This window comes from Talpa occidentalis, unplaced genomic scaffold (assembly GCF_014898055.3).
Source record: "Talpa occidentalis isolate TD23 unplaced genomic scaffold, MPIMG_talOcc4v2.1 talOcc4.12, whole genome shotgun sequence".
In the NCBI taxonomy this organism is placed as follows: domain Eukaryota; kingdom Metazoa; phylum Chordata; class Mammalia; order Eulipotyphla; family Talpidae; genus Talpa; species Talpa occidentalis.
In genome coordinates, this window is record NW_023601212.1 from 73,771,784 (window position 1) to 73,794,146 (window position 22,363).

General features: G+C 48.3%; 1 protein-coding gene, 1 long non-coding RNA gene and 1 pseudogene across 2 annotated transcripts; 1 reads left to right on the forward strand and 2 right to left on the reverse strand.

The window, feature by feature from the left end:
- Positions 1-1,027: 1,027 nt before the first annotated feature.
- Positions 1,028-14,710, reverse strand: LOC119241475 (beta-glucuronidase-like). The gene is made up of 13 exons (XM_037506775.2): positions 14,501-14,710; positions 13,067-13,252; positions 12,665-12,846; positions 12,373-12,515; positions 11,847-12,034; positions 11,347-11,499; positions 10,945-11,123; positions 10,703-10,849; positions 8,249-8,333; positions 6,257-6,433; positions 4,155-4,290; positions 1,748-1,859; positions 1,028-1,647 (listed from the first exon to the last, which is right to left on the reverse strand). The coding sequence occupies exons 1-13, from the start codon at positions 14,708-14,710 to the stop codon at positions 1,608-1,610; spliced, it is 1,938 nt and encodes a 645-aa protein (XP_037362672.1). The 3' UTR covers positions 1,028-1,607.
- LOC119241477 (uncharacterized) lies at positions 10,435-21,986 on the forward strand. The gene is made up of 3 exons (XR_005124320.2): positions 10,435-10,548; positions 16,654-16,726; positions 20,747-21,986. It is a non-coding gene; the product is annotated as an uncharacterized LOC119241477 (long non-coding RNA).
- On the reverse strand, positions 17,945-19,250 carry LOC119241476 (L-lactate dehydrogenase B chain-like; annotated as a pseudogene).
- Positions 21,987-22,363: the final 377 nt, after the last annotated feature.

Genomic DNA, 22,363 nt, shown 5'->3' on the forward strand with positions numbered 1-22,363 from the left:
ATGTGTTCTGTGCTAGAACCTTAAGATTTAAGAAATGAAATTTATCCCTAAGTTTTAAAACATTGTATTTTCTTTGTCAAGTAAAGACTTTTCAGTATTATTCCTTGACATTAAACTGCAACACAGAACTTAATTTGAGAACCTTGAACCGTCTCTTAAAGTTTAGTGGTAACAAAAGAAATACGGAACCACTAGAAATCTTAATCGACTATTTGAATTGAGTACGTTTTTATTTGGTCCAAAAAATGCCCAATAAAATTAGGTAAAATTATCTGTTCATGGATTTTGGAGAGGAAGCGTAAAAGGCATGTGTACACATGATATCAACCACAAGTGAAATGAATCAAGTTCTATGTGAAAATCTATTGGTTCATGGTCTTCCATTTGAGTGGACACCAAAAGAAATATTTTTCCAAAGCATTCAGCCTTAAATCAGGATTAATGAATACTGAGGTCTTGGGAATCATGTAGCTCAGTTACTTCAATGGAGCCGTTGAAGATGAAAGATTCTGTAAGAAAAGACCATCCTTTGGGAGCAGAGCTCAGGTGCAAAGGCCTGAAGCACTTGTCTGCCAGGACATCTTAAAGAGGTGTCAAGTGGAATGGAGTCAGCTGTGATAGGGCCAGTGCGCTTTCTGCTCACCTGTTCATTCCTGTCAAGACTAGTCTTTAGCTATAGTTGGAACAGTGTCCTAGAGGAATGTAACCTCTAAGATCCCTTACAATGCAGACACTCCTTCACTCTTTTTTTTTTTAAAGATTTATTTAATTATTTATTTGTTTGTTTGTTTGTTTATTTATTTATTTACACAAGCACTGGGTACAGTCAGAAGAGTGGGAGGGTGAAAGAATTCACCAGAGCCAGAGTGGGGAGCTGAGCAGGCAGAAGGACCGAAGTACACTGCTGAGGGGAGCAGGGGGTGGCAGGAGAGGTCTGCGCGCCATGTGGGACCCTCCTTCGGTGGCTGGGGAGCAGCCGGGGATTGAACCGGCGTTGCAGAGGCTGCGGGCAGCTTCGCAACTCAGCACTCAACCGCTGTGCCACCGCGGAGGCCCACACTCCTTCACTCTTAATGATTGTTACTACTTATTTGTCAGCTATGTGGAAACTGATACAAAGACCCTGCTGACTATTCTGGCACAGTATCAGGTATCACTTTCTTTAAATTTGTCCTGACTTCTGCTCATCTGTGGAGTTTAACAGCAGTTGTCTTTTACTCAGAAAAGGTTGGCCTGGTTTGGACGTGACCACGATGGCCCTAGATCTGTGGAGCTACTCCTCTGGGTGCACATGGTCTGTGAGCAGCAACTCTGCGTGTGATGTGAGTATTGAAACACGTTTGGCGAGTCCTTGTGCAGGTAAGGCTATGAAAACAGTCAATACAAAAATAATCACACATACTTTTCAAGAATACCGATCAATCAATGGATGGTCACTGTTAAATCAACTCTTTATTTCCATACTACAAATGCTATTATTTTCACCTCAGTGTTACTGTTCTGCCAGAAGATTACAAAGTCCAGACCAGAAACTTTCTGGTCTGCCACACACAATCCAGGAAGCACTTGCTTTGTTTGCTATGGAATCACCCCTTACTTGGGAAGGGTCAGGTGTAGTCTCTATCCAGTAGAGAGATGGTTTTTGCTCTAAAATGTAAATGGGTTAAAAAAAATAAAGAAATAAAAAAAATTAAATGTAAACGGGTTGTTTTCCAAACACCGTGACTTGGCAGCTGACTGGTGGTACCTGGTTTCATTGGCAAGTTTCCAGTATCTCTCTCGCAAAAGGAATGCTGCACTTTTCGGTTGTCTCTGACGAGTGAAGATTCCCTCTTTATTCCCCAATGCTCTTACTGGTGCTAAAAACAAGGCAAAAGTGTTTCAGATGACTTCTGGTGGGCCATATTGGAACCAACCTGGAGCCAAGCTGGGCACTAAATAGAAATGTCTTATACAGTTGAGGCTTACTTGGGTGTATGAAGTGAGCACTTAATGGGTTAAAATACTATCACTCCCCAGAACACCTCAGCTCCCCAGTGTGTACATTTTTTGAATGGTAGAGGAAAAAAAGTCCAAAACTTTTACTTGTAAAATAAGGTTTAAAACATAGTGACCCTGGAAAGGCTTCATCTTTCTGAAGAGACGACCCTCTTGTTGGAAACTAGAGTCCCTCCAGTCATAGGTGCCCAGTGAGATCTACTGATAGATTTCAAAGCCCTCCTGGTAGAGTCCCAGCACGGTCCCCACCACTGCTGCCTGGTCTGCCAGACGCTGCAGCCAGGAGTGAGCAAAGCTGGCAAGGCTGTGAGGGCTGCTCTCAGAGTACATTCTCTCTCCCCCTAGAGAAACCATGGATGCTGCTCATGGAAAGCAGATCTTTTCTACCAAGAAGTTCAAGGCAATGATAATTTTGTTTTTTAAGATTTATTTATGCATATAAGAACTGGGGTACCAGCCAGAGGTGCAGAGGATGAGAGGATTCGCCAGAGACAGAGTGGGGAGCAGAAGAGGGAGATTGACTTAAAATACTGCTGAGGGGAACAGCAGGCAAGACGGAGAGGTCTGCTGCACCTTGTGGGTAGCTCCCTGGCTGGCCGGGGATTGAACTTGTGCTGCAGAGGCTGCGGACAGCTTCACAGTGCTGAGCTTAATCCCTTGCGCCACCAGGGAGGCCCTGACAATGGTAATTTTTTCCACAATAAATAAATGCCAGTCCCTGGGACAACCACTTCATTTGTTAGAATCCCTACCTCAGGGCCTCCCTGGTGGAGCAGCAGGTTGAGCGCAGCGCTGTGGAGAGGTCCATGCAGCCCCTGCAGCGCAGGTTCGATTCCTCATCGGCCAGGGAGATACCCACATGGCGTGGCAGACCTCTCCTGTCTCACCCGCTGCTCCCCTCAGTCTGCCTATTCTGTTCCTCACTCTGTCTCTGGTGAATGCTCTCACCCTCCTGTGCCTCTGGCCTGTACCCCAGTTCTTGTATAAATAAATAAATCTTAAAAAAAAAAAAGAATCCCTACTTCAACCTGCAAGGTGATAAGCAACAGCCATCCCCGCTTCACAGACTTAGGAAAAGGGTAGGTGATTGGTTCAAGGTCACACAGCTAATTTCTTATTACACAAAGCCAGTGTACCTATTCACAAATATCAGGGTGAATTTCAGAATCCAGACACCTTTAATCTAAATTGCCTAGCAGAGTAAAAGCTCATGTTCTCATTCTTTTCTCTTTACCTCTTTCCATTCTAGTTTTTAATTAAACCTGTCTTTGTAATGTAATTCCCACTAACTACCAAATCCTTCCCAAGTTGCTATCCTAAATTCATGGTATATCAAAACTCTAGTAATCTTGAGGTGCAGGGGCAAAGGGGAAATATTTCATTTGGAACTGAAGTAGCCTCATCTATCTCAGCTTGAGAAAGACTGCAGGTCATATTCACTTTGAAGACTTTGAAACATACGTTCAAAACACTTTGAAACTTAACTGTCTTTAGTGAATCTGCCTTTTGCAAGTGAATAATATTAAAAGACTATGTTTCTCATGCTTTGTATCCTCTTCTGGAATAACGAATACATCCCACAAATAACCCAATACGAGGTCCACTTTTTCCTCATACTGTGATGAAACAGACAAAGGCAAGTTAGCCATTTTTGCCTCAAGACAGTCTCTCCCATTTATTTTTAAACCATAAAATAGGGCCTCCCTGGTGGCCTAGGGGTTAAGTCTCAGCACTATCACCGCTACGACCTGAGTTTGATACCTGGCCAGGGAGCTGACATATATAAGGTGCAGCAGATCTCTCCTGTCTCACCCGCTACTCCCCTTAGCAGTGAATTTCAGTAAAATCTGCCTGTTCAGCTCCCCACTCTGTCTCTGGTGAGTCCTCTCACCCCACCCCCACACCCCTGGTCTACACCCCAGTTCTTCTACACCAAAAAAATAAAGGAAAACAACCCAGGAAGCAGGCAGTTTCAATTGTTGTTTGCTAAATTCAATTTATTGTAAGAAATTAGGTAGCATTGATTGAATCAACTTCCCACCTCCCACCCCCATCTTATATCCAGTATTCTTACAAGCAAATCTCCAGAACTGAAAAGCCAATCTTAAAATATCAAATATCAGTAATGTTAGATTTCAAAAACCACTGCTACTTACACTGTTCAGTCATAAAATCAGCAAAATTCCAGATGAGCTCTCCAACCACATATTCTTTACGCTTTTGATCCAGAACCAAATGATACTGTTGTAGCACATTTTTCTGATACTCTTCACTGAACATCAGAGATGGATCCTGGAATTCAAGGCAAAGAGGGAGTTAATAGTCGCAACTGTCAGAATTGTAAAGGTTAGATAAAAATAAAAGATCCACATGATGATGACCAAAATATCTGTCCTCGGTGGGCAGCAGTAAATGTGGGACTTGTTGGTGCTTGTACAAACACACAGCCAGGATATGATGTAGTCTAAAGCAAAAAAGCTTTTAAAAAAAAAACTGAATTAGTAACTGCCTTGTTTATCAACATAATTTGATATTTGCTTTACTTTTCATCTCTCCTCACTAGACCAGTCTTAAAGTTGAACTACACTGGAAACAAAATTGCATCTTTGGGCTTAAGTCGGAGATGTTTAAGCAGATGTAGTAGTTCAGCCATTTTAGGAGAGGACAAAACCCTGTTGGCTTTGGCTTTCTTTTCCAACAATAAGGACTGAAATGCTATATAATAGGATGCACTGAAAATATATTCTATTTCTAAAGGTGAATTTGACTGCAGGGCAAAATATAGATTTCCTTTGTTTTAATGGAAGTGAGCCTGCTTGATCTAATCCTAGCCACAAGTAGCTATTTCAACTTAAAACTAAATTAAACTTAATCAAGTCAGTCACAGGCTTACTAACCTGTAACATTTCCAGTCCCCAATATCCACATGTGGTTAGTGCCTACCATTGTGGATATAGGCATACCTCATTTTATTGTGCTTTACTTTGTTGAGCTGTACATAGATTTGATTTTTACAAATTGAAGATTTATAGCAAAAAGCTCACAATTTGCTGAAAGTTCAGATGACAATATTTTTTAGCAATACTTTTTAAAATTAAGGTGTATATATATTTAGGCAATGCTATTACATATTCAATAGACTACAGTATAGTGTAAACATAACTTTCGTATACACTGGGAAACTGAAACATTCACGTGAGCCACTTCATTGCAAAATTCATTTTATGGCGGTGATGTGGAACAGAACCTGCAATAACTCAGAGATGGGCTTATACGGAATATTTTCATCCCTTCCAAAGGTTCTATGACTGACCAGGACTCAGCATTTCTGAAAAACTCAGTTGGTTACCTTTTCAAAGAGGGAGAATAATTTTGCATCTATATTGTCTTCATATTTCCCCCTTTTTACCTGTTTACAGAAGAGGGTACCTACTCAGCATACCAAGGATAAGCATATTAAGTGTGTCCACTGGGAATCCCAGTAGTTGTGACAGGTGTGAAGTGGTTGGAGTGGGATAAGAGGCTGTGCTTCAAGAATCCGCACGACAAAATCCCCACAAGACAAAGCAGCATATCTTTGGTGAGGAAATGAACAAAGCAGTGAGGAAAAAGCTAGTGATTAAACCTTGCTCCAAGATTTCACCCATTTCCAATACAAATATTTAGTGCCTGCTGTGTGCTTGGGGAGCAACAATAAATAATAGGCTTCAGTCTCTTGCGTGAAGCCCTTGGTGTGATTAAGGGAAGCCAAGACGTCAAAGTCCCCAGTGAGAAATGCTGCGATGGACACCGAGCAGAGGAGTTTACTCCACCTGCAGCAAGTGAGGTAAACTGAACAGGGACATGAACACAGAATAAGAGTCCATTTAGTTGATGACTATAATGGGTTCTGGGCAGAACAGCCCAAACCAGAGTAGGAAGAGCCAATGAGCAGCGTGAAGAGTACATTGTCCAGGAGTGAAGGCAGAGGGCAAGGATCTAGGAAAGGAGTGAGAGCAAAGGAGAGCAACTGCCCTCATAGCCAGGAGAAGCAATGACAAAACTCCCTGGGTTTAGACTGGCTAGAAGACCATGTAAGCAGCTAGTGGGAGACTGCTCTGGGGACCACTCAAGAAGGGCAGGGGCCTGAGTCGCGGGCAGTTTCAAGTGCAAGGGCAGGCCGTGATCAATACAAGAGGGATGGGGAAGGCCATTTCTAGCTCAGGCCGATGAGTAACATCACTATCCAAGGATGAAAAACAGGCTGTTCACTCCTTACGTGGTGAAATCCTGCAATGGCGTCTGCTCCATACTCGCTCTGAATGATTGGCTTCTGATAGGTCTTATACCAGTTCTCAAACTGGGCTGTCAGTTGCGGCTGAATCACCTCTAGGTGCCCACAGTCACGATACCAGGAGTAGTAACTGTTCACACAGATGACGTCCACATATGGTGCCTGGGACGAGAGTGGTAAGGTTTGTTCAAAAAGCAGAAGAGTATATGGCCTCCCTGGTGGCGCAAGGGGTTAAGACGCAACTTACGAAGCTGTCCGCAACCTTTGCAGCAAAAGTTCGACCCCCAGCTGCCCAGGGAGATACCCACTGGCTCAGCAGCCCTCTCCTGTCTCGCCTGCTGCTCCCCACTCTGTTTGGTGAATCCTCTCACCGCCCACACTTCTGGCCTGTACCCCAGCTCTTATATGTATAAATAAATCAATCTTTAAAAAAAAAATAAACCAGAAGATTGTAGAATAGTCAGGACTCGCACTCGTGGGGCTGTTCTGGAATACAACGTGGGAGATGCGGGAAATGATTCAGATGTTCAAAAGTGCAGGAGATGCTGTCAAGAAGTGACCTGAATGGAGAAAGTCTGTTAATTGCGGGCTGACATTCCCCCGGCGGCAGCTGGGCCCTGTGAGCTGACAGGCAGCGCAGACGCCCAATGAGCTAACCTCAGTGGACGCCCGGGGCCTATCCGGATTGGATTTTATTCCCCCCTGGACAATGCTCCTCCACTGATCTCCCCTCACTTTGCCCTGAAGAACTCTTCCTAACTGAGGGACAGATGCAGTTTTTCTCCTTCCAGAGAATCTTGGTCCAACATGCCACCCATGAGCTGGTGCTGTAGGCCAGAAACTGGCTGGAAAATTCCTTCCTGAGAGGACAGCTGAGATGAAGGAGCAGGACTGTGAGTCTACAAGATGCAGAGCTTATGTCTGAGTAGCAGAGACTGGACAGCCCAGCTAGTATCTAATGCTACTTGAACAAATGTGTCTCCAAAATCTGCACTGGGTCTGATATGTTCTCTTTCCCAAGTGAACACAGCCCAAATTGTGGCAGGAATGTGCAGGCAGAAGTTGGGAAGGTGCCTCTGGGTGGACATAAGTTCACATCCCACCAGGTAAATCTGCAACCTTCTCAAGAAGCCAGGCAGGTGCCCACACAAAGGCTTCTCTGACCACACAAGAAGACTAAAACAGTCAGTTTCCAAGAATGTTGAGGTCAGCCTTGTGCCACACTAGTGCTTAAGCACAGCCTTAATGGTTCTTTGAAGGGGCATTCTTGAGAGATGGCAAGAAGATACAAATTCTTTTCTTCTTTCAGGCTAAAATGAGTGTTCACAATTTACATCTGTACACAGTGTTTTCTCATCCATCCTTCCCTTGGATAATTTCTCTTTCTGTAGCACTTTCCTTTGAAGCCCTGGCCTTGAAGTCTCTAGCAAAGAAGCATTTTTTATTTCCTGTCCCTTAAAGCTTCAGTGCCACTGGGTCGTTTCCAGGAGCTGTTGTGGCCAGAACAGTGAGGGAGGCTCTGTGGTCCAGCCAGCTGGGTGAGCCTGTCCCTTCCATTCTCAACAGCGGGCGCTGGCTCTGTCAATGGTTCCCAAAGCAACTTCCTGGTAGAATCACTAAAGCTTTTTTAAAAACTTATGTTCCCACCCTAAATTTACTAAATCAGAATCCAGAGAGCTGCACTTTCAAAAAGTTTCCCTTAGTGATTGTGAGAATCAGCCAGGTTTAAGGAACACTGGACCAAGGCACCTATGAGCTCCCTTAAACTGCTGCCATTTTATGAGGATGTTAAACTGAAGTGCATAAAAATTTGAGTCTGAACTCAGAATGAATTAAATCTTTCCCTTCCCAGCCTCCTCAGATTTAGGAAGCCATGGTGCCCAGTGGATAGAGAGTTCTTCCCGGCAGTTCATTTTAGCAAGCATCAGGGCAGGACTAGAGGTCAGACAGAAGTGGTACGGAGACCCCCAGGCTCACCCCCAGGTCTGCTTCATAGTTGGAGTTGGTCACAAAGGTCACAGGCCGGGAGGGGTCCAAGGCTTTGGTATGGGCAATCAGCGTCCTGTCCACGGAGGGCAGAAGACACAGGTGCCATCAGTCCAGGCAGGCCTCTCAGATACCCAGCTCACCTCCTCCCTTCCCCCATCGCCACCAAGACAAAGACACTGATCTCTGCCCTACCTCGAAGTGCATTTCAGGGAAGTAACCATGTTCCTCTAGTCCTTAGGGCATGTCCCCTGATGTCATTCTTTCTCCCTCCCAAAGTCCTACCCCCAGGGGAGAGGTCACCATGCAGGGGCCAGCAGACCCAGGGATGAGGTCCTAGGCAGTGCCAAAAACTAGGCTTGGAAGCTCTGAAAAAACTTGAAAACAGAAATGGATTGGGCGTGAATGAGGATGGAATGTTAATTTAACAAACAGTTAGGGAATGTGCCCTGTACCGGACACTCGCTAGAGACATGAACAGCTACATACAGAGCTTCATGGGTAAGTGTTACTAACTGCAGTGAGAGGAGACAGGAGGATTGTAAGGGGTGAACACAGGCTCTATATCAGCATATAATTGAGACAGGAGAGTCAGCGACAGACTCTGAAGAAATGGCATTTATCCTGAATGGTGCTAACCAAGGAGGGCAGGTGAAAAGAGGCTTTTGACAGCGGGACCAGTCTGTGGGCAGGCCTTCCTAGCAATCACTGGGTCATTCCCTTCACTTTCCTCACAGCACCTTTTCTCCCCCTTCACACACTCTCGCCATCTCTTCTCGTCGAAGGCTGTGGTTTCTACATATCAGACCAGTGACCCTCACCCTCAAGCCCCAAACCCATACTCTCAAACAACCTGCTGGTCAGCTGCAGCTCCCATACCCAGCTGAGCATCTCCAGTCTGGGCAGCTCTAGCCATACCCTGCCCCATCCCTGCCGCCCTAAAAATCATGCATCTCCCTCTCTTTCCCCCCAAAGCTCATCTGAAATCCCAGGCATCAATTTCTGAACCTGTACTCCTTACGCCCTCACAGCAGAAATTCTGTCCACCAGCCCCAGTTCCATATTCCCACCCCACAGGCTCTGGGGTTGTACTGGGAGCTGGCCTTTGCGGGGTTGTTGCGGGGGGGGGGGGCACTCCTCAGAGCTTTCTGTATTTAACAGAAATGGCTCAGCTCAAAGCACTCCACAAACTGGGATGTGCTATATGACCCAGGAGGCATTGCCATGGCCTCTCCCGACTCTACAGTATGTGAAATAATTCCCCTCTGCAGGCCTCCTTACCACTGTCCAATTGTGAGAGAGGGAGCCAAGGAACACCCCAGGTGGCCAGCCTCCCTCTGAAATAGTAAACCTCCTCATATGGGGAGACGCCCCTCTTTTTAAGTAGTGTTGCAGTGCTGTTCCCTGGGAGGCATAAGGAGGGGGCAGTACTGGCATTTAGTGAATGGGATCATGAACTTTAGACAGCCTGGTCTTGTCCAATATGAGGAGACGCCCCCTCTTTTCAAGTAGTGTTGCCGTGCTGTTCCCTGGGGGGCAGAGGGAGTGGGCAGTACTGGCATTTAGTGAATGGGACCATGAACTTTAGACAGCCTGGTCCTGTCCAATATGGGGAGACGCCCCCTCTTTTTAAGTAGTGTTGCCGTGCTGTTCCCTGGGGGGGCAGAGGGAGGGGGCGGTACTGGCATTTAGTGTATGGGACCATGCACTCTAGACAGCCTGGTCCTGTCCAACAACAACGTCGAAAACTTTAGAACATCGTATGCATGCCATTGAAAAAGCTGTTTATGTTGCACAATTAGCTGATTTTATAAAGTGTAACCCAAACCTGAAGCACCAGTGGTTTTTTACAGTTTTAACACAAGCCAAATCTCTCAGGAATGGTGAAATCATAAAAAGTGAGGGAAACTCATACTTGGTTTTGTTTGCAGCTTCATCTAGAGGGGTTCAGTTTAGAAATGTGCGCAGGAATGCACAGCACGGGAGGAAAGGGCGCCCACGCAAGCCACGGTGCAGTCCCCCACCAGCTCTTGGGATGTGCTCTCAGGGCGAGTCCACTTCTAGCTGCAGGTCTGACCCTTCGCTGGGCCTTCTAGAGTCAGGCCTATGCATTCGTGTGAAATGACTTTCCTTTATATCTCAGGCCAATCATGATTTGTTAAAAATTTGAAGTTAGTATAAAAAGCTTAGGTTAATTCTGGATTTCATTTCAGGTATGAAGGGGAGACACCGGCGCTCGCTGATTGGAATCAGTTTGGTTAAGGAGGTGTTCTGTCCCCTAAACTCACCAGGTATGGTGCCCCCTTGAGTCTGGGCTGGGAGGGATGGTGACCACAACACAGGCCCACCCCAGGACTGACCTCCACACTCCCAGCCAAGGACTACCCAGGCTGGAGGGCTGAGGTCCCATTCCTGACCCACTCTGGGGGAGGGAGGGACACTCACTTGAAGTATTCACCAGCAGGTGGCAGGTTGGAAGTGGGCTCATTGGCCACTGACCACATCACAACGGCTGGGTGATTCTTGTCCCTGCGCACCAGCTCCTCCATCACCACCAGGAAGTGCTGCAGGGACACGTTGCTGTAGCTCTGGCTGCAGGGCAGGGGGAAAGACAGAGGGAGGAAAGAGGAATCCATCAGGACCCGCCAAGCAGTGCAGGCTGGGCACTATGGGCATTGGGCACTCACAGCAGCACAATGCCCACACCAGGGCTCTCGTCAATGACCACAATCCCATAGCGGTCGCAGAGCTGCATCACCTCCTCCGCGTAGGGGTAGTGGCTGGTGCGGAAAGCGTTGGCCCCAAGCCAGCGCAGCAGGTTGAAGTCCTTCATCAGCAGTGGCCAGTCAAAGCCCTTCCCTAGGATCTAGGAGGCAGCAGAGCAGAGTGGCCCCCACCCCCGTCCCCCTTGGAGATGCACTTCTAGAGTCAGACCTCTCAAGTCTCCCCATTAGACTTCTACCAGCCCAAGTACAGGCCCTAGCAGACAATTTGTTTAACTGCTCTACTCTACCCTCAACTGTTTCAGGGGGCATGGGGAAGATGAAAATGAGAAAGCGCCCCCAAGGGACCCAGCAGCCCCAACTCACGTCTGCATCCTCATGCTTGTTGACCCCATGGAAATAGAAGGGCTTTCCATTGATGAGGAACTGGCTCTCTGTGACAGCCACAGTGCGAATCCCCACAGGGAGAGTGTAGAAGTCAGACACAGGCCCAGCGGCCGTCTGTGCTGTCAGCTTCACCTAGGAACACCAAGCACCAGGTGGGAGGCATCCCTGGCTGGGGCCCCACACCTATCCCCCCTGAAGCAGGAAGGCCCCTCATAAACCACAGCAGCCCACCCACTGCAAGAGGGAGATGCAAAAATCACAGGCTTCTGCCTTTTGCCCACCCTGACCTCTGGCCACGCTCTTCAAAACTGGGCCTCTCCACCAAGGGCTGAGAAAAATCAGGCCGGGAACACATCAGTTCAATGGACTAGGAAGCTCAGAGGATGATGCCTGCCTGTCCTCCTGTCTAATGCCCCTGTCTAATGCCCTCTGGCTGGGGGCAGAGGGCCTCGAGCAGCCCCAGAACTAACCACCATTACCTCCAATGAGTACAGGTAGGCAGGGTGCTCATGCATCAGGTATGGCCACCAGAGGTGGGCACTCGGCACCTGCAGCTGGCCCCGTCCTCCCGTCCCCTGGGCCACGACTTTGCCTTCCTCATCCAGAAGACACACTTCTAGTTGGAAATGTTCACTGCCCTGGACAGAAATCTGGTAGTTCACTAACGCTGCAGGAGACAAAAGAGATCAGACGAGAGAGGAAAGTGACCTGAGGTGTACAGATGAGAGCTGCAGCACAGCAGGGAAGGGGCATGGAGTCTTGTGACTCCTGAGGTATTCAGCCTGAGTTACGTGATTAAGGTAAGCACGCTCCATCTGTCATCAGATCTCATTTCCTCACAAAATACGGGTATATCCAGATGGGCTGGATTTAGCTTCTTAGGTGCATAGGACCTTGTGACGGTTAAGAAATGCTGGGAAAGCCTTTTTGCCAGGGTATCTTTCCTCACAGGAAACTAGGCCACTTTGGATCTGGCTGAGGGCAGCTCCTGCCCAGAGCCCTTACCAATGTCTTGGTCCACATCAGTGTTGACGGTGATGTCATCAATGTAAGTGGTGGGTGTGGTGTAGAGGAGCACAGGCCGATGCAGTCCCGCATAATTGAAGAAGTCAAAGCGTGTGTTCTGGACAAAGTAACCTTTAGGATACCTAGGGTGGGAAGACAACGGCCAACTGGGACCTTGCCCTGGGTGCTTCAGCCTCAGCTCATGCCTGCTGCGCCTCACCTTTGCCAAGGCAGCCCTACTCCTAATGGGAAGACCACTAGGAGAGGCGAGGGGAAGCAGGGTGCTGCTCACTTTGCTGTATCATTCTTGTAGAGGATCGTCCCTGGCGGCAGGGTATGAGGGGTGAGCGTGTTGTTGATGGCGATGGTAATGCGGCAGGAGGACAGGGGCCCACTCTGGACCAGCTTGCTGATGTCAGCCTCAAAGGGGAGATGGCCCCCCTCGTGCTCTGCCACATGAACCCCATTCACCCACTGCAGACACAGGGAGGGAACAGCAGGCCAGAGCATGTGGAGGGGACGCTGCCATCTCAGGCACTCCCTCACACAGAAGTACAGTATGTGGGGGCTGAGGGCCTGCCAGTGGCCTCACCAGAGAGGAGTGACAGCCGGCAGTCAGGCACCCAGGGCAGCCTCCCTCCTGCTCAGCAGCCACACCTGCCCACCAGCCCTGCCCACTGTCCCCTGCACTGACCACAATGGCATGGTAGTGGGCGCTGCCAATCCTTAGCACCACTCTTGTGTCCAGGTCCTGGGTCCATCGCTGAGGCAGGGTTGCCTCCCGTTCGTACCACACCCAGCCGACAAAGCTACGCAGATACCTGTCTTGGCCCACGTCATTGAAGCTGGAGGGAACAGGCATATCCAGTGTGGGGCCAGACTGTGGACAAAGGGCCAGCATCAGGTCCAGATCTCCTAGGCATCTAGGACTCAGGCCCAGGAGCTACTTTCCCAGAGACCAGTCCCCCTGTAACCCTGACTACAGGAAGGATGAACAAGGTGACTTCTCCCAGACCCTGGGATTCCAGGTCACCCCACCATGACTGCTCTCTGCCAGCATCTGATCAATGTCTTTTAAGGAGTTCGTTTAATTCTCACAACTCCTAGAAGTACACACCTGTCATTCACTCATTCAAAAGCAAAAGTGTTTTAGGTGCAAGTAGGAAAAGAGTGAACAGGCCAGGTGATGGGCACTTTTTGGAAAAAAGCTTGAGAGGGATGGGGAGTGGCAGGGGACTGATTACCTTAGGAGTCAGGGCAGGCTTTTTGGAGCCAGTACCCGAGGGATACTGCCTCAGGACACCGCCTCAGGACACCCTGGCAGAACTGAGTGTACCTGAGCCCCTCAGAGAATCCCTTGGACCTCTAGCCTCTTGAAGCAGTCAGGTGGAAGGCAAGGCAGTGAGCCTCCAAGCAGCCTGGGGATGATCCCCTGAATGTGGGACATGTGGACCGCCCTCCCCCCAGATGATCAGCTGCCGCCGATTTCAGGAAGGCTGGCAGGGGCTGCTCTTTTTATTATTATTATTATTATTTTTTAAAGATTTATTTATGCATACAAGAGCTGGGGTACAGGCCAGAGAAAACTGACGAGTGGGCACGCCTCGCAACCGGGCCCCTCACTTCCCCGTGAACCCTGCGCGGGATCTGGGAGGGGGAGAGGCCAGAGGGACTTACAGATGTGCCTCAGGCCCTCTTCTAGGTGGACTGGCCAAAATTAGAGGGCAGACCTGGAGTGGAGCCGCCGGCTGGCTGGGTGCCAAGCTCGGTCCTCCAGCTGAGCTTCGCAACCCAAAGTCTTCCCTGCCAGGTTGAGCTGGCCCCGAACGTCCAGAGCTACACACACCCACCCCGCCGCGCGCGGCCGCAGACGCAGCCCAGGCTCAGTCTCCCCGCGCGGGTGGGGTGCAGCTGGGGCGGCGGCCCTGCGCTCACCGGGGTGCCGGTCCCCGCTCCCCGCCCATTTCCTGCGCCCGCTTTCCCGGTCGGCCAACCACAGCCCCGCGCCGGTTCCTTTTAACCACCGCCAGGCCGGCAGCCCGAGGACGCTGGGGAAGGCTCCCCGCTCGCGCCGCGCGGCCTCCAGGGGCTCCCGCCAGGCCCGGCGCCCCCTCCCCGGAGGCCGCACCTCCCGCAGCGGCGCCCGGTACCACTGCTGCTCGAAGCCCTGGCGCCGGGTGTCCGAGAAGTCGGCGCGAAAGCGCCACAGGCCGTCGAGGTCCTTGCGCTCCCGCGACGGGCTCTCCCGGGGGTACAGCATGCCGCCCCGCAGCGCCAGCCCGCAGCCCCACAGCAGGGGCCCGAGCGCGGCCCAGAGCCCCGCCGGCCGCCGCAGCATGGTTCCCGCGGGCGGCTCGCGCGCGTGCAGGGCGCAGGCTGGCCGGGCGCCGCCGCAGCCGGGGAGGACGGGCGGGGGCGGGGCGGGGCGGGGCGGGGCGGGGCGGGGCCAGGTCACGTGCTCGCCTGACGTCCCCCGCCGCGCGGTTTCAAGCAGAGCCAGGCCTGGGCGCCTTCGTGTCCTGCGCTCCCGGCCCGGCCCTCTGCCTGCCCGCCCGCCCTCCCGCCCGCGGTAAGGCGGCCGACGGTCGCTCAGCAGTAGCAGGGGCGCGACCCTCAGCCCCAGCCCCGAAGGGAGGAAGGTCCGGGGCCTGCGCCCCCGTCCCGCCCCTACCCCCACTCCCACCCCGCGCACCCTCTGCCTTCCCCGCCCCAGACCCTGGTCTGAGGAGACTGGGCCGGGTTCCCATTTTTGAAAGAGGGGGGCCTGGGACGTGTCCTACGTGAGGCCTCTACCTTGTCACGCCTCATAACCCTTGGCCAAGCCCTGCTGTTGACTGACCCCCCACAGGGCGGACTCCCTTTTGGCCTTCCTGGAACAGGAAGAAGGGAGGAGAGGGGGCTTGTGGTCCCAGTAATCTTATACCGGACACTCGCCATCTTGCAACAGAAAACACCCCCAGACTAAAAATTAGGAATAACTGGGATTAAACTCTAATCACTGAATTGCATTTCCTCTTACATTGCATTTCCTCTCTATGATTAACATAGTCACAAACGGGGTAATGTTGACCCTAAATTACCCACTAACCTCAAGAAAATATCCTTGTAATGAGATACACTGTGAAACACCACGGTAGTCTGAAATCTGAGGTGAAAACTTAGTTACCTCAGAAAAGTCCGTGCACAGCAATAATGCACAAAACACTCCTTTCAGAGATGAAAGGTTCGGCGCGGTAAAGAAAAGGGGAGCCAGGCTAAATTTCTCAAAGGAAGGGTAAATTTATTGTGCCCCGGGCGGATCTAGGGACCCAAGGTTGGGGGGTCAGTGAAGCCGCGCACGTTGTCAGGGGGAGGCAGGCCTTTACGGGGTGAGGAGAGGTCAGGTGGGAGACTGGGTTCGTCGGGCGGTGTATTAGTCCTGGGGTGTTTTCTGTTGCAAGATGGCGAGTGTCAGGCTATAAGATTACTGAGACCACAAGCCCCCTCTCCTTGCTTCTTCGTGTTCCAGGAAGGCCAAAAGGGAGTCCGCCCTGTGTGTGGGGGGTCAGTCAACAGCAGGGGTTGGCCAAGGGTTATGAGGCGTGGCAAGGTAGAGGCCTCACGCAGGCAACCCACCTCCCAGCCCAGCCTTTTTGAAAAATGATGACCCGGCGCAATGGAAAAAGTTTTTTGGGCAGGAGGAGTTTCTTTGTCTGAGAAAAGATTTGTAAGGGGGGGTGGGGGGTGGAGGTTCACTGAATTCTCTAGGCAGCAGGCTTCTGCATTCCTGTTCCCAGGTGGGCTTCCTGGTGGGTTTTTGCATTCCGGTCTCCTGCATGGACCTTTCAAGAGATGTAAAAAAAACCCAAACCCTAAGGTCAGTTTTGCTCAGAAACCTCTCCCAGGGATGTCTAATGTAGTGAAATTCAAGTTGCCCTTCTGAGAGAGAAACCAAGTCCATCAATGAAGGTTTTCTCTCAGCTAGTTCAGTCAACATACCTGGGCCCAGTGCAGGCCTGCATGTCTCCCCATTCATCACTTGGGTTTGTGTCTGGTTCAAAGAGAAATTCCATTTATCTTGACGAGATCTTTTTGGGTCTCTTCTTGGGTCTTCGGTTATCATTATTGTATACTTGGAGCCTGGACTCACTATGCGATTTGACTGTGAATCTGTTTTAGACTACTTTTCAGTGATATCCCCTACCCCTCATGCATTTCTACCCATACACCTGCTCCTTGGGCCCACAAATACCTTCCCAGTGTTGTTGTGGATGCCATAGCTTTCTTTCTCTTGTTCTCCAGATCATCTCTCCAACTTGGCTCAGATGCCAGCTTTGATTTCTTCAGTCAGAAGGCACCTATCCTTCCTGCTACGGTAGGTGTCACTGCTTGTGTAGTCAGGGGTCTGACACAGAGTTCTGGATGTCTGGCCTTAACCTAATTGGGACTCATCTTTCTCATTGTTCTAAGACCAGAATGATGTCTTAGAGGCCCTTAGGGGCCCTGCCCCCCACATGAGAGCATTATCATTTGGGTAAAGGTAACTTGGGGCATATGAAGGTGGCCTTTGGATTCCTACTACTTGAGGGCAATAATAACAGCTTTCCTCCTGCGCAGACCCTCTGCTAAGGAATTCTTAAGCTCTGAAAAACTATAAAATGAGCTCATCTTTTTGTGTACAGACAAGGAAATTGAGGCTGAGAGAGGTGAAGTGACTTGCTCAAGGTAACACCCCCAAAGCAACAGTGACCATTGTTGTTGGCATATTCACCCTTTCCTTCCCCAGTATTCTGCATCCAGAGAACTTCTGATATTAAGGACAGAAAAATAACATGTGCTCCTCCTGGTGGTGGAGTGCAGCAATGCACAGATGTGAGGGCCCAAGATTGCTTGTAACAAGCAAGTCACAGGACACTCAGCTGATTAGAGCGCAAGTTTGACACTTCCCTTCATGATGCTTTTAATACATAAATTTCATTGCATTTTTGAAATATCACAATTTGATATTGAGAATTATTAGACATCTTGTTTCCATCACTGAACAACAAATACATGTTATTCATTAGTCTGCTAATCAGTTTCTTGTTCAGAGAGGCAGGTAATATAAAAAGTTTTCTGATATCTTTGAGCTTAACTCTTGTGACCTGCTGTATTGAAGCAGTTGGATTTGATGCCAATAACTTTATGAGCTTGAAATATTGAACAAACAATACCTACACTCATTTTAACCCCACAGGTAGATTTTTTTTATTCAAGAAATTCAAATGTCAACAAGAGACCCACTCTCCTAAATAATGACACAGATGGGGAAGTGAGCATACACATCCTCATCTTGCCATGGAAAATCAGTGGAACACCCTTGATCATATGCCGTATTTGGCAACAGATTGCTGTGGCCAGTTCCTTTTCTTTCTTTTTTAATGTTACTTATATTTTTTCAGGGTTCATGTTGCAATCATGAAACCAAGTGTGGGTTTTGATTCCAAATTCACATATTTAGGGAGATAAAAGCAGACTATTATACATGTATATGGATGAAAAGTAAAGGCTCATGGTTAATCACATTGTAGTTTTTCTATGATAGTCAGAAGCCTCAGTCTTTTAAGTCCTTCTGGATGTCCCACAGGGTATCTGCACTTCTCTTGATTTGAGCAACCTCATTATCTTTCAGCTTCTAATTGCTAATACTGGTTAATTCACAAGCATTCTGCGTACCTGGGAAACTCAGGAAGATTTCATTCTCAGTGCTATACTTCCCTTTCTCCATTGTTGACATTGAATGAATCCTGGACAGATTTTTGAACATGGATTCAGTGCAATCAACTACACATAATCCAGTAGCCCAGTTGGTGTATCCTTTCAGCTAGATGACTTATTGGCATTTGCAATCAACATGTTATCCAGTTCCTTCCAGTTTTTACTATCATTGTTTGTTCCCATTTGGGATTCAGTTCCTGGAGAGAAACATCTGCCCCATTTACTCCACTCCACACAGCCACACTTGAGTCACCATGGCAGCTCCTGGGATGCATGTCAAGTTTTTCAGCCATAAAATAGCAAAAACCTAGCAGAGTCCAGATTAAACCCACCTGTAATCACACGGTACTTGGGTACTTGTCAATTCATTCATTCAATGTTAGTTTCTAGGTAACATGTGTGAGAATATCCACTGGGATGGAAACCACATTTATGATGCAGTCAGGACTGTACTTGATAATCTGAGGGACAATGAATTTGAAGACATGGACATTCTTCTGCCCCAGATTGAGACAATTTTCTCTCTCTTGCTGGCAGACTCCCACCAGTTCTACCACCACAATCTTAGAATTGGCAATCAGAGAGTAATCTTTATCTACTAGTTTTACATGTCTGAAAAAAAAAGCTCCCATGCTGGAGACCCATCATTCTCTTTTATCTTCTAAAAATAGCCATAAGGGGCCTCCCAAGGGGTTAATCATCGCACCATGGGGCAGTCCGAAACTTCTGCAGCTTGGGTTCCATCACCAGCCGGACAGGGAGCAACCCACATGGGGCAGCAGACCCCTCCTGTCTCACCCATTGCTCCCCTCAGCACTGTGTTTCAGTCAGTCTGCCTATTCTGTTCCCCACTCTGTCTCTGGTGAATCCTCTCACCTCCCGTGCCTCTGGCCTGTGCCCCAGCTCTTATATGCAGAAATAAATAAATCTTTAAAAAAAAATATCCACAAGAGTAAGTTCATTCACTAGACTTCCCCAGAATGCTGATGGCACATGCCATAACAACTTGTCCAACACCTACTACACTAATATTACTTGGGACTGTTGCCTCTTTTTCTGCAGCTGAGGTCATCAATTTTTCCTTGAGCATTGCCATTATGCACTGGAGGGAGAACACTCGAGCCTGAGATGCAATAAGAGTAGCCCATGTCAAGTTCCTTTCTATTTGCCACTGTTTGTCAATCCAGATTCTCTTATTTTTCTTTCCAAGGAGTTCGTGTTCTACATTGATAAATAACTCCACAGGATTCCTCTGGGGCCCTTCACAATAATTGGGTCCCTTCAGAGTGATGTTGACATTTTCTAGAATTCCAACATTCTAGATGTGAAAAATGGTCTTTATCTCAAAGTAGTTGCAGCAAAGAGATCACACTGTTTTTTTTTTTTTAACAGCCTTATTGAGATCATTTAAAAATAAATGCATTCATACTGTAATTCTGCTTTTTACCAAAATTAATTAGAATCAGTGTTTTTAGCTCCATGATTTTTTTTAAGATTTATTTATTTATACAAGAACCGGGGTACAGGCCAGATGTGCGGGAGGGTGAGAGGATTCACCCAGAGATAGAGTGGGGAACAGAACTGGCAGACTGACCGAAACACACTGCTCAGGGGAGCAGCAGGTAAGACAGGAGAGGTCTGCCTTGCCATGTGGGTTGCTCCATGGCCAGTGGGTATCGAAGCAGCACTGCAGAGGCTGCAGACAGCTTTACAGCGCTGTGCTCAACCACCTGAGCCACCAGGGAGGCCCATGCTCCATGATTTTATTTTCCTCCTCCCCCAGATTAGCAAAATATCATAGCAAATCCAGAACTTAAATTTCAATTCCCTTCTCTGAAGAAAGATTCAGAGACTCTTTTCCTATAAGAATTCACTCCAGGGACACAAAATGAAAAGGAGAAAAAATAACCACCCAGGGAATTAGGACATTTTGTACTTTCCTTGAAATTCTCCCTGGCCAGGCCCCTGACTCCCAGGCCCTGCCTACAGTGGAATCTAAGGCCATCTTTGAGTTTATAAAGTCTGGGAAATAAGTCAGAGATGTCTCTTCTCTTTTATTCGTGGACCACAGAGCGGCCCTGCCAGTACAAAGGATGCCCAAGGATACCCCAAAGGTGAACATTCAGTGGGGCAAACATGGAGAAAGGCCTTTCCCCTGGCTGGTATTGTTAGGGGGAAAAGGATGTCCCAAAGCTAATTCCATATAGGCTTTGTGGACTCCACCCCCACCCCAGGTCAAAGCCAAAGACACTGGGAACTCCAAATCCCATCACCACCAAAGGGAAGGTGGCTGGGACCTGAGGGTGGGGTTAAGCAGCCAGGTGGATATAAAAAGGCAGACACGTGGGCTTTGGGGTATCCCCCATTTTTGGCTCTCCACCAGCTCGCAGCATCCGGCCAGCTCTGAGAGTGACTTTGGGTTTCCAGGTCGTCGGATCGAGTAGGACGCATTAAAAACTTTATTTCCCTATTTTCTCCCTGAGTTGTACATTTTCCTTATTTCCTTTTCTCTTGTAAATAAACCTTTTATTAACCTTTTGTGTGTGTCTGTAGTAGAGTATTCATAAGTCCCTTTAAAGCGCGCGGGTGAGGACCCACAGCCAGGAACCCGTTTAATATCGGGGTTGCTCTATAACAGTATCATGGAAGCAGCTGAAGTCTGGAGTTACTGTAAAAGACATGAACCAGCAGATCATCTAAGCTCTTGCAAGACTTCCTTCAAAATTCCAGGAAGCTGAAAGTCCCTGGATTATTAGACACTGTCAAACTGGTCAAGCAGAAAGAGGTTGTTCCCTAAAACAAGAACTGGTTTCTACTCATGTTACATCTTCAGGGCACTCTACTCCATGACCAAGTTCTATGGGGGACATTAGAGAAATAGTGTCATTTCCGGCCACTTCAGCAGAGGCTTCAAGAGTGTGGCCCCTCAAATACTACAAAGGCCTGGAGAGACTGAGAATGGTGAGAAAGAACCTAGACTGGGATCACAAACTGACTCCTCAAGACAGAGAAATGAGGACATGGCGTGGGCCATGCTACTCATGCTGTCTGACAAGGTCCGGGCATGAGGGAAAACTCCTGAAAAGTCAGGAAACTCATGCTGTCTGACAAAGTCCGGGCATGAGGAAAGTTTCTGAAAAGTCAGAAAACTCCACAGTTGGCTCCTGCTACTTCCTTTCATTTGTTTGTGGCAGTTATTGAAACCACGGAAATTTTCTATAAGCTTTAGAATAACACAATGAGTGTTGGCATCGATGCCAGTTTCGGTAATGCACACCTCAGTAGTTTGAGAAAAGTACCTTCTAATGTGATTGATAGTGAAACGGTTTCCAATATTCCTCCATGTCTTCCAATTTATAATTCTGTTCTTATGAGTAACACTGAGTTCTTTCGCAAGCCATGCTTGATAAAGCTCTTGGAATCGAGCCCGGCAAAAGTCCCTCACAAGAGAGGGCCCTGAGGCACCCTGGGAGGTGAAATGGTCTGAGAGAAACACACCACATACAGTTCCCATGGCACCAGGACCCTTTGGTTCTATATAGAAAATAGGAAGCTGCCCTCGATTTTACAATGCCTGCTTAGCCTTGTTTTAGTTACCTAGCTTGAACGTATAAATCACCATGCGTGTAGCACCTGTTTCTATTTTCTGAATTACATGCATCACCTAGGAAAATATGTAACCAAGTTAATGTAACCAAGTAACCAAGTTAATCATAGACTAGGAAAATTAGAAAAAGGACTGTGCACTGTTAATGATCATTAATAATTTCTGAAACAATGTAAAAGTAAAATCAATCATGATCGCATGATGTAATGATCTAATAACAATTTCTAATGTTATAAATAAAGCCCCGCTGAGGCTATCAGTGGGAGATACTTGCACCCTATCAAGTGTCTGTGTCTCCTCATTTCCCCTCCCCTCATCCCTCCACGTTGCCTACGCCGTCTCGTCCTTGCAGAAACCCGGCCCCGGTCGGAGCTGGACTCCAGCAAGGACAGAATCACTGGACAGGTGGCAGCGACCAACAAGAAGCATTAGAACAAATGATGTTGGATTAATAAATTGCTTCATTCATTTAAAAAAAAAGTGAAAGGAGATGAGTGGCCTGGAGAAGGAAGCATTTATTTATCACAGCAAGGGCTGAAGATGAGGCGGTCACTGACAGGTCAGGGCAAGCCAGTGTCAGGCCACCTAGTGGAGCTACAGGCACATGGGGTATTCTTCAAGGTCAGCTATAGGCATCTGATCTGGTGG